General features: G+C 44.4%; 1 protein-coding gene across 5 annotated transcripts in view; it reads right to left on the bottom strand.

Annotated features, from left to right (window-relative positions):
- Positions 1-12525, bottom strand: part of ptpra (protein tyrosine phosphatase receptor type A) — a 290068-nt gene that overhangs the window by 44082 nt on the left and 233461 nt on the right. For all 5 annotated transcript variants that reach the window (XM_070866834.1, XM_070866832.1, XM_070866836.1 and 2 more), the window contains 3 exons: positions 10620-10717; positions 6956-7075; positions 3216-3382 (listed from right to left, as the gene is read on the bottom strand). In XM_070866834.1, coding sequence (XP_070722935.1) covers positions 3216-3382; positions 6956-7075; positions 10620-10717 — 385 coding nt within the window. The remainder of the gene's footprint in view (positions 1-3215; positions 3383-6955; positions 7076-10619; positions 10718-12525) is intronic.

Raw genomic sequence — 12525 nt, 5'->3', positions numbered from 1 at the left:
CTTTTTCTCTTTACATATCTATAGAAGCTTTTGCAGTCCGTCTTAATGTTCCCTGCAAGCTTCCTCTCGTACTCTATTTTCCCTGCCCTAATCAAACCCTTTGTCCTCCTCTGCTGAGTTCTAAATTTCTCCCAGTCCCCGGTTTCGCTGCTATTTGTGGCCAATTTGTATGCCACTTCCTTGGCTTTAAAACTATCCCTGATTTCCCTTGATAGCCAAGGTTGAGCCACCTTCCCTTTTTTACTTTTACGCCAGACAGGGATGTACAATTGTTGTAGTTCATCCATGCGGTCTCTAAATGTCTGCCATTGCCCATCCACTGTCAACCCCTTAAGTATCATTCGCCAATCTATCCTAGCCAATTCACACCTCATACCTTCAAAGTTACCTTTCTTTAAGTTCTGCACCATGGTCTCTGAATTAACTGTTTCATTCTCCATCCTAATGTAGAATTCCACCATATTATGGTCACTCTTCCTCAAGGGGCCTTGCACAATGAGATTGCTCATTAATCCTCTCTCATTACACAACATTTGTGTAAGCTTTTTCTTTAAAGTTTGATACTGTCTCTTATCACATTTGTTGACCATAGTTGCTTAACTGCACAAGTGGAACTTTTGCTTTTAAGTGGTATGTACTAGTTTTGTATGTAGTAAATATTTATTTGAACATTTCCCACTGTTTATCTGTAGGTTTACCTCCATTTATTGCAATTTATTCCTCATCCCTTTGAAGTTAGCGTCAGGTAAATTTAAAACCTTGGTTTGTGACTCTCTTTGTTCCTTCAAACCTAGTATCAAATACAATCGATTTACAAAATGTTTTTTTACTGCTAGATTGTGAACTAATTCTGGTTCGTTGCTCGTCACTAAATCTAGTACAGACTGTGTCCTCATCAATTCTAAAGCAAATGTTCCAGAAAACTGGCCCAAATAAATTCTAGAAATTCATTGCATTTACTACATAATCTATTCTGCTTCTCCCAGTCTATATGAAAATTAAAACCTCCCATTATAACATTGTTTCTGTGATATGCTGACCTTATTTATACACCCACCCCACCACATCATTACTGTCAGGAGCTCTGTAGACAACTCTACCAAAGTCTTACATCCTTTACTGTTCCTTAGTTCCACCATTACTGAAATTCTTCCTTTCTACTGCTGTAAATGGGTCTTTTTTCAATATTGCTACTCTTTCTGCTGCCCCAATTTCCCTGTCCTTTCTAATGATCCTATAACCTAGAATATTTAGCTCCCAATCGTGCCCAGCTTGTAGCCAGGTCTCTGTAACGGCTACTACATCATACCCTTTAAGCTAAATTTGTGTTTGTAACCCATGTGTTTTATTTCTTATGCTGCGTGCATTGCTGCGTGCACCAATTGAACAAATACTTTGGTTCTGTCTTCACGAAGGAAGACACAAATAACCTTCCGGAAATACTAGGGGACCAGGGGTCTAGTGAGAAGGAGGAACTGAAGGAAATCCTTATTAGTCAGGAAATTGTGTTAGGGAAATCGATGTGATTGAAGGTCGATAAATCCCCAGGGCCCGGTAGTCTGCATCCCAGAGTACTTAAGGAAATGGCCCTAGAAATAGTGGATGCATTGTTGATCATTTTCCAACAGTCTTATCGACTCTGGATCAGTTCCTATGGACTGGAGGGTAGCTAACGTAACACCACTTTTTAAAAAAAGGGAGAGAGAAACAGGAAATTATAGAGCGGTTATAGCCTGACATCAGTAGTGGGAAAAATGTTGGAATCAATTATTAAATAGCAGCGCATTTGGAAAGCAGAGACAGGATCGGTCCAAGTCAACATGGATTTAGGAAAGGGAAATCATGCTTGACAAATCTTCTAGAATTTTGTGAGGATGTAACTAGTAGAGTGGACAAGCAGAACCAGTGTGACTTTCAAAAGGCTTTTGACAAGGTCCCACACAAGAGATTGGTATTGGGGATAATGTATTGACGTGGATAGAGAACTGGTTGGCAGACAGGAAGCAGAGAGTAGGGATAAACAGGTCCTTCTCAGAATGGCAGGCAGTAACTAGTGGGGTGCCGCAGAGCTCAGTGCTGGGACCCCAGCTATTTACAATATACATCAATGATTTAGATGAAGGAATTGAGAGTAATACCTCCAAGTTTACAGATGACACTAAGCTGGGTGGGTGGTGTGAGCTGTGAGGAGGGATGGTAAGAGGCTGCAGGATGACTTGGATAGGTTAGGTGAGTGGGCAAATGCATGGCAGATGCAGTATAATGCGGATAAATGTGAGGTTATCCACTTTGGTGGCAAAAACATGAAGGCAGAATATTAGCTGAATGGCGGCAGATTAGGAAAAGGGGAGGTGCAATGAGACCTGGGTGTCATGGTACATCAGTCATTGAAGGTTGGCATGCAGGTGCAGCAGGTGGTGAAGGCCAGGCAAATGGCATGTTGGCCTTCATAGCTAGGGGATTGGAGTATAGGAGTAGGGAGGTCTTACTGCAGCTGTACATGGCCTTGGTGAGGCCTCACCTGGAATATTGTGTTCAGTTTTGGTCTCCTGAGGAAGGACATTCTTGCTATTGAGGGAGTACAGCGAAGGTTCACTAGACTGATTCCCGGGATGGCAGGACTGACATATGAGGAGCGACTGGATCGACAGGGCCTGTATTCACTGGAGTTTAGAAGGATGAGAGGGGATCCCATAGAAACATATAAAATTCTGACGGGACTGGACAGGTTAGATGCAGGAATAACGTTCCTGATGTTGGGGAAGTCCAGAACCAGGGGACATAGTCTAAGGATAAGGGGTAAGCCATTTAGGACCGAGATGAGGAGAAACTTCTTCACTTAGAGTTGTTAACCTGTGGAATTCTCTACCGCAGAGAGTTGTTAATGCCAGTTCGTTAGATATATTCAAGAGGGAGTTAGATATGGCCCTTATGGCTAAAGGGATCAAGGGGTATGGAGAGAAAGCAGGAAAGCGGTACTGAGGTGAATGATCAGCCATGATCTTATTGAATGGTGGTACAGGCTCGAAGGGCCGAATGGCCTACTCCTGCACCTATTTTCGATGTTTCTATGAACTCTTATATGGGTAACTGCTCCCCCACCCACCCTCACCATTGTGCCATGTAATGAATGAAGGACAAGTTAAAACATTTGTGAATCCTTTCCCACCATCAAAATAGAAATCCACCAAACACTAGATTAAAGACATACTGACCTGCAATGCACAACTATGGCACCCGCAAAGGATGGGTTGCAAGTTTTCACCTTCTTTAGAAATTTCAGCATGCCAATTGGGGTAAATGGAACTCCAAAGTCAGGCCAACTGGTAAAATGGAATTGAGTAACCAGTCGCTGAGGTTTCTTATTTATTGCATCTCCTACCTGTAAGATGGAAGGGAAAAATGAATAATTGAAAACCAACAAAATGCACAAGACAGATACTGATGAGGAAGGCCATTTGTCCCATCACAACTCATTCAACCAGCATAAAAAAACTACATTCCCTCCATGAGATCACTCAACCGACTCTTGAATGAATTTAAAATGCGTGTCTCTAATACTCTATCTAGAAACACCATTCTAAGTGCCCAAGTTTCCACAGGATAAAAAACGGGCGCCCCTTTTAGCGCCTAAAACGGCGCCAGAAAAAAAACACGCTATTCTCGAGCGCTTTGCAGCTCTTTGTCTGTTTGGCGCGGCGCCCAGGGGGGCGGAGCCTACACTCGCGCCGATTTTGTATGTGGGAGGGGGCGGGTACTATTTAAATTAGTTTTTTTCCTGCCGGCAACGCTGTGCATGCGCGTTGGAGCGTTCGCGCACGCGCAGTGTGAAGGAAACATTGGCACTCGGCCATTTTTGTAGTCCTTTGTAGCTGTTTAATTTTTGAAAATGTTTTAATAAAAGCACATTGCCATCAGCACATCAGCACTGAGGCTACCCTTCTCACTGTCTCCTTCCCGTCCCCACCCTCCACGGCAACAAACGGCGGTTTCCTCCCCCTCCCTCCCCTCCACGGCAACAAACGGCGGTTTCCTCCCCCTCCCTCCCCGGCAACAAACCGCTGTCTCCTTCCCCTCCCTCCCCTCCACGGCAACAAACGGCGGTTTCCTCCCCCTCCCTCCCCTCCACGGCAACAAACGGCGGTTTCCTCAGCCTCCCTCCTCTCCACGGCAACAAACGGTGGTTTCCTCCCCCTCCCTCCCCTCCACGGCAACAAATCGCTGTCTCCTTCCCCTCCCTCCCCTCCACGGCAACAAACCGCTGTCTCCTTCCCCTCCCTCCCCTCCACGGCAACAAATGGCGGTACCTCCCGCTCCCTCCCCTCCACGGCAACAAACGGCGGTTTCCTCACCCTCCCTCCCCTTCACGGCGGCAACAAACTGCTGTCTCCTTCCCCTCCCTCCCCTCCGTGGCAACAAACGGCGGTTTCCTTCCACACCCCCCACGGGAATGAACGATGGCTGAAGCACTTTCACACAGGTAGGAAGATGGTTTATTTAATCTTTTCTTTGCTTATAAATGTTTATTCAGGTTGGATTTATTTGTATAATATTTGTCGAAGTATAAATAAGGATTTATTGTAGAATTTAATGACTTCCCTTCCCCCCCCCCACCTCATTCTGGACGCCTAATTTGTAACCTGCGCCTGATTTTTTAATATGTAGAACAGGTTTTTTCAGTTCTACAAAAATCTTCACTTGCTCCATTCTACTTTAGTTTGGAGTATGTTTTCACTGTGGAAACTTTGAAATCAGGCGTCAGTGGTCGGACACGCCTCCTTTTGAAGAAAAAATTCTGTTCCAAAGTAGAACTGTTCTACCTCACTAGAACTGCAGAAAAAAAAATGTGGAGAATTGCGATTTCTAAGATAGTCCGTTCTCCACCAGTTGCTCCTAAAAATCAGGCGCAAATCATGTGGAAACTTGGGCCGACTGTGTTGATCATTCTTTGCACAAAGAAGTTGTTCCTGACATGTCCAAAACTTTTCTTTCATCAGTTTTAGCCTATATTCTCTTGTTCTAATATCCTGCTTTATCTTGAAGTAGTGTTTTGGATTTAATTTACTTATGTCTTTTAATATGCTGTATATGGCCTCTATTCAGTAACTTTCAAGGCTCAGCTTTTGATGGGGTTTAGAAAATAGTGCTCATCGATTTGGGTTTTTAAACTCTCCTATTATCTGCCTTCAAGTTTTGTTAAATCAACTCCCAACTTAAAAAAAAATAATTCTTGTGTTGTGAGAATCCTAAGATCCGTATTTTATTGCATATCCCTAGTTGCCCCGAGATGGTGGTGGGCCGCCTTCTTGTAGCGAGTGGCTTGCTAGGCTACTTCAGATGGCAGGCAAGAGTAAACCAAGGGACTGGAGTTACATATATGCCAGACCTACTGAGGACATCAGATTTCCTTCCCTAAAGGACATGTGTGAACCAATTAGGTTTTTACAACAATTTAAACCAAGCTTCACGGTCACTTTTATTAGCTTTTTACGGTCACTAGCTTTTAAAAAAAATTACTGATTGTCATGGTGGGATTTGAATATATATTCACTAATCCAGTAACATAAACACTATCTTACCGTATTGTCCTCCCACTGAAATGGACAAAAATGTAATTGGAAACACAAAAAATAGGACATTTCCAGGAATCTGTTGCAACTAAATGCTTTTTATTGTCAACCAGAGGATACAGATTTAAGGTAACTGGCAAAAGAATGAAATTTAAAAAATTTTTTTTACAACGTATTGTCCCTGAAATTTCATTCGACCTCTTCCTGCGGGGAAACGACCTTAAAAAAGCAAAATGATACGCACTAACCTGCTGCTGCGACTGTCCGAACTTCCGAGCCTGAGGCCCAGAAGTGACTGCGCGCCAGCTCGTGCACAGGCCGGGATCTAGTGACAGCAGCCAATCAGGTACAGTATAGTTTCTCATTCATAGCAATAGGAGTTCCGAAAGTGCAGAACTCCTATTGCTATGAATGAGAACCCCACCCCCCCCACCCCCCAAACACTTAAAAAAACAATTAAAAAATATTAAATGAAGTACACAATTAACATGCATTTAAATTAAAGTTGTTATAAAAAAAAGTTTTCTGACTTAAAAAAATTTTTTTTTTTATTAACACTTAAAATAAATTTACCGTAGTGGGAAGGGTTTTTAAACATAAAAAGTGCTTTTATAACTTTATTTTTTATTTGTATGTGGATTTTTAAATCACTTACGCCTGTAAAAGTAGGCTATACGCCTGCTCTTTCAGGCACAGGATTTTAAAGGATATTTGCAGGGCAAGATATTCGTAAATATCGGAAATCTTGCCCTGTAAGTGTCCTAGCTCCTGAGTTGCGGGCATCTGTCAAGACCAAAAACTTGACAGATCGGAAATGTCGGTTTCCAGCGCATGTGCACTGCGTGCTGTAAACCGGCTTTTCCAATACCTTCCCAGGTCCGTAGGAACTTCTTACGGACCCGGAAGATCGGAATTTCAGGGCCATTAATTTATGAGCTGGAATGCACTGCCTGAAAGGGTGGTGGAGGCAGATTCAATAGTAACTTTCAAATGGGGAATTGGATAAATACCTGAAGGGGAAAAAAAATTGCAGGGTTATGGGGAAAGGGCAGTATTATGGGGAATGGGACGAATTGATTAGGTCTTTCAAAAAGCCAGGTCAGGCACGATTCGCTGAATGGCCTCTGTCTGAGCGTCAAGATTCTTTGCTTCTATGAGATGACGGAACAGCCAGCTAAGGCATTGAATTACTCTAAGATTGTATGTCAAGCAACTTTTCATGAACTGTATATCTCATCATATAAGTTCGACTCAAAACAGGGTCTAAATATGTTTTCCAGTCAAAACACAGCACTCAAGTGAAACAAGTCAAAAATCATTTAATTGTATTTTCAAATCTAGACACTGAACTGTACCAACCAAACAAACTTAAAAAAGAGACTTACTTGCTGAATACAGAACTTGCGGATGGTGTAGTCCACCAACACCATCATGTCTTCCACCGACACTCTGATGTTCCCATATGTCCAACAACCCTGGTCTGGCCAGTACTGGGCGCACTTGCACTGCAACACAAATCAGAGCATTTATGGTGCTTAGATGACAAGGCTTCAGAGCAAAAAGCATGCTGATTATCACTTTAACCACTGGTGAAAAAAGGGTGTGTGTGTTAGGCTCTGTTGTGACTGCCTCCTGGGTCAAATAGCTGCCAACTCACTGTCTGAGCTGGCACAAGAGCTGCAACTGAGCAAGGTACCAGTGGGTACCTGTGAAAAATTGAAAGTCTGCTCCTTCAGAACAGAGAACAACATTGGAAAAAAATAATCAAAGTTAGACCATTATGCACACCAATCAACACTTTGAAGACCTGGATTAACTGACTCAATCTTTTTTTTCTAGTTTTATGAACTTTATCTAATTTAAATCCTAAGAATGTATAAATTACTCCTTGGGGAAAAGAGGGCAAAAACATAAATGGGGCTCCTGCGACAGAGGCCCAATTTCTCATCACTATTCAGTGACCCCTGCTAGAAAGTGCACACATGGACAGTATCAATCTCAGCCATGATGCCCTCTAAAGTTGAATATCCCATTGGCACTCAATGTGGAGTCTTGAACAAAGAGATCTTGGCGTGCATGTCCACAGATCAATGAAGGTAGTAGGCCAAGTAGATAAGGTGGTTACCTTTATTAGCCGAGGCATAGAATACAAGAGCAGAGAGGTTATGCTTGAACTGTATAAAACACTAGTTAGGCCTCAGCTAGAGTACTGCGTGCAGTTCTGGTTACCATGGGCCCAAGTTTCGGCTGGAGTTGCTCCTTTTTTTTTGGAGCAACTAGTTTAGTTTGGAGTATCTTAGAAATCGCAATTCTCGGCATTTAGTTTGATCCAGCTCTAGTGAGTTAGTTTAGTTTCGTTTTAGTTCTGTTTTTCTTTCCAAAAGGGGGCGTTACCAGCCACTTACGCCCGTTTTGTAAGTTTAGGTAGCGAAAAGTTACTCCAAACTAACTTAGAATGTCGACTTTTGTACGCTCAGAAAAAACCATGCATACACTTTAGAAATTAGACGCATGTAGCCAGAGATGGGCGGGGGGAGGAGAGGGGGTGGGGGGGGAGAGGAAGGGAAGTTAGGGGATTTTCCAAAGCATTAAACACTTCACTTTTAGCAATAAAGAGCCATCATCAATAATAAATGATAAATCAAGAAATCAATAAAAAAAAATCAATAAATAAATCAATAAATAAAAAATTAAAAGTTTCTACTCACCTATCCATTCGGGAGCACCGGGAGCCCTCCAACAGCACACGCAACCCTGCCTACTGAAGAGCTGGTCGGGCGGGCCCCGCTGCTGAGGAGATGTTCGGGCAGAGCCTGCCACCGGGGAGGAGTTCAGGCGGGCCCCGCCACCGAAGAGCTGCTGGTCGGGCAGGCCCCGCCGCCGAGGAGGTAAGGGCAGTGGCGACGAGGCGAGGCATGGTGAGGCAGGCAGGCCACTCGGCCCGGGGTAGGGGCGTCAAACATCGCGATGTCTCTTTAGCCAGGGATAGGGTCACCCGGAGACAGGACTTGCAGGAGGGCCGGGAGCTACTGCGCACACGTGCAGCTGCCGGCACTCTTTTCGGTGCAGGTCTGTAGCTCCGCCCCCAGTTGCTTGCTGAGCCGTGCCAACTACAAAACAGGCCTGCGGAATGCCGAGAATTGCGAGCTAAGTTTTAGGGGCGCTTTTAATTCTACAAAATAGGCAGGCCTCTCGAAGGTGCGCCGTTCTGCGGGACAGCCAAAACTTGTGCCCTACATTACAGGAAAGATGCGGTTGCACTAGAGTGAGTACAAAGGAGATTTACGAGGGTGTTGCCTAGACTGGAGAATATTAGCTATGAGAAAAGATTGGATAAGCTATGCTGGTTTTCTTTGGAACAGAGGAGGCTGAGGGGAGATCTTATTGAGGTGTATAAAATTATGAGGAGCCTAGATAGAGTGGATAGGATATACCTATTTCCCTCAGCAATAACCACGGGGTATAGATTTAAAGTAATTGGTAGAATGTTTAGAGGGGATTTGAGGGAAAATTCCTTCACCTAGAGAGAGTGATGGGAGTCTGGAATTCACTGAAAGGATGGTAGAGGCTGAAACCCTCACCAGATTTAAAAAGTACTTGGATGTGCACTTGAAGTGCCATAACCTACAGGGCTACAGACCAAGAGCTGGAAAGTGGGATCAGGCTAGATAGCTCTTTGTTGGCCGGTGCGGACACGATGGGCTGAAATGGCCTCCTTCCGTGCTGTAAATTCATATGATTCACACTTGAAGATTGAGCCCTTTTGATGAGGTCTCGAGGTTTGATTTTGCTAATGGAACTGTACCTCACAAAGGCCTTCAGGTGAGGAGGGTGAAAATTGGAAAAATCCTAAAAGTTGGAATCATTCTTGTAGCATTTTCTCTTTGGTGTATGGTTTTAAAAGTAGGGTACTCAGAACTGCAAAGAGTTCACAATGACCCTGATCAATGGGTTCAAGAGGGTCAGGAATAACTTGTTTGATCAAATATCCTTTCAGATGTTGCATCACCACAGTCTTCCTGATACCAGGTACTTTTGGTAATTAGTTATACCTAAATCATATCCTTTTCTATTTTGGACACTGATCCATTGTGTGCACATTACCGTACATTTTCAGTCTCACCAAATTCCATTTGCTGTTCCTCAGTCTAAATCTCAGAATACTTGATACCATTAGCAAATATTTTATTAGTGTCTGGATACTGCTTATGGAGAAAATAGGTGGGTGTATTAACAGACAAAATATTGATTATGACGTGTATTCAGTGTGTTATTTTTTAATTTAGTGAGTAATTATATTAAATGTTGGGACTAGATTAACACATTATTGAACGTAGAGAGCTCTGCCATTTGTCTTCATCTTTTGCATTTTTACTGACATTTGGAATTTCAATCCAGCTAGATTTCCATTCATTTCATTTATCTACTGTACAGCCCTCAGGACTATAGCAAGTATATTCTGAAATTCTGGATGTAATGCATGCAAAACCTATCGTTCCCAAAAGAACTTCAGTCGAGTGGTGGCATGATTAGTGAGCATGGCCTACTTCTTCAGAAAGTACACAGATAGCCTGTATACTCCAAGTGAATACAAATAGGGTTCAATAGTGTTGAGTATTTTCCTCACTGCTGTGGTTAAATTAATCCTAATTTTCTTTGAATATCAGGATTACAATAACTCCTCCTGTCCTGCGTTTCCCCCTTATCTCAGTTTATTTAAATTAATAAGCATTTACATGGCTATTCTGTAGACATTCAGTTCAGTGTTCAGTTCTATATAAGATGCACTGTGACATAAAAGGCAGGAATAAAGCCCTTCTTTGTATGTAGGATGGAATGATGATCTGTTTGGTGGTCTCAGGGGCTATATGTGGCTCACTTATATTTTCATTTTTAAAATGTTATTTGCTTGAAGGGAATAAACATTTTTTTTTTAGAAAATATAGTCTCACTTCTATTTCTCCAAATGTGAGGTAAATGGAAAAAAAGGGCACACATTTATCATGTGGAAAACACCACTTAGCAAAAATAATCTCGTAACAGCACTACCTCTTTCCTCTCTTTTAGGTTTGTCACCATGACAATCGTTGCTGTGTTTTGCTCCCATATCATCCTCCAGAAGTCATTCACAGTTTCTTCCTTCGGCCCTGAAAGATATTGGAAGGGGAACAGCATAAATTACTGGCTGAGAAGACATGGGGCTAGAAATTCGGGTATTAGCGATTTTGCCTGTTTTTGGGCGATAATCACGGAGTTATTTTTTTTTTTTTAAGTGTTGGGTTACCGTTATCGCTGGTGACCTGGCCTCCTCTTCTGATGAGCATCATGGCTATGACTCTTCCACCCTCCCATTCCTTGCTGACCTCCCACTCAGAACTCCAGCGGACAACTGACCTTCCAAATGCCTGCCCCCAACCAAGCCTCAGGCCACCTACCATCAAGGGTGCTACTCGGCGCCGAGCTTGCGGCCAATATCTCGCCATAGGCAATTAGGCTCATATAACAGTGCCTGGTCTCCAGTTGTCTTGGACCCCCTTGCCACTGGACCAAGACCTTGCTCAGCTAGGCCCGTGTGGTGGCCGGTGTGCAACGACCACCCCACATTAAAAGAACTCACGCACAGGCATCTTCCACTCCATTACCATGAAGTTCGGGACCTGGAACATCAGGACCCTCATGGACAACTCCAACAGCGACAGGCCGGAACGCTACACCGCCATAGTTGCCCAGGAACTTAAGATGCTTCGACATCGACAACGCCGCCCTAAGAAAGACCCGGCGGGCAGGGGAAGGCCAGCTCAAGGAACAAGGTGGCGGTTACACCTTTTTCTGGAAAGGAAAACCAGAGGAAGAACGCCTCCTTCACGGACTCGGTTTCGCCATCAAAAATGAGCTGGTTGACTGCCTCAAAGACTCCCCCTGTGGGGTTAACGAACGTCTCATGACTCTTCGACTCACCCTATTCCGGAACCAATGCGCCACAGTCATCAGTGCGTACGACCCAACACTCGATGCAACTGACGAGACCAAAGAGGGTTTTTATTCCAACCTCGAAACATCCCTGTCCCACGTCTCCGCGGGCGACAAATTGATCCTCCTAGGTGACTTCAAAGCCAAGGTCGGCAAAGACACAGCCCTCTGGGAAGGCGTGATTGGCAGAGAGGGGGTAGGGAAAACCAACTCCAGAGGTACCCTACTCCTGACAAAATGTCTAGAACATGAACTTCTCATCACCAACACCCTGTTCCACCAGAGGGGCAAATACAAGACATCGTGGCAACACCCTCGCTCCAAACACTGGCATCTGCTCGACTAGGTCATCATCCGAGCCAGGGATCGCAAGGATCTGTGCATCACTCGCGCCATGACAGGAGCTGACAACTGCTGGACGGACCACTGCCTAATCCGATCCATCATCGACATTAACATAGCCCCAAAGCGGAGGGAACAGCAGAAGCAGTGCCGCAAAAAAGTCAATGCCGGGGCTCTTAAGGACCCAGCTAAGCGAGCCCTAATGCACAGCCAGCGCCTCAGCGCTAACCTGGCGTGCCTTGATGACCCCGAGATGCAGAATGCCCACAGCGCTTGGTCTGTACTCCAGGCCTCCATAACCAGTGCCTGCGAAGAGACACCAGGACTGGTTTGAAGAGAATGATCAGGAGATCCAAGAACTAATAGATCGCAAGTGCAGCAAAGCAACATTACAGGCGGCTCAAGGCTGAGGTCCAACAAAAAACCCGGGACCTAAACAACAGGTGGTGGATGGAGAAAGCACAGGAGATACAACAACTGGCCGACAGCCATGATATGCGAGAATTATTCATCGTAGTCAAGGCCACCTACGGTTCAAACTCCTAAGGCCCCACCCCACTGCTGGCTAAGAACGGAGAAACACTCATCAAGGACACCGAGGCAGTCAGGTCCTGCTGGAAGGAGCACTTCGAAGATCTCCTCA

The sequence above is a fragment of the Pristiophorus japonicus genome, chromosome 2 (genome assembly GCF_044704955.1).
Source record: "Pristiophorus japonicus isolate sPriJap1 chromosome 2, sPriJap1.hap1, whole genome shotgun sequence".
Taxonomy (NCBI): domain Eukaryota; kingdom Metazoa; phylum Chordata; class Chondrichthyes; family Pristiophoridae; genus Pristiophorus; species Pristiophorus japonicus.
This window is presented reverse-complemented; position numbering and strand designations above follow the sequence as displayed.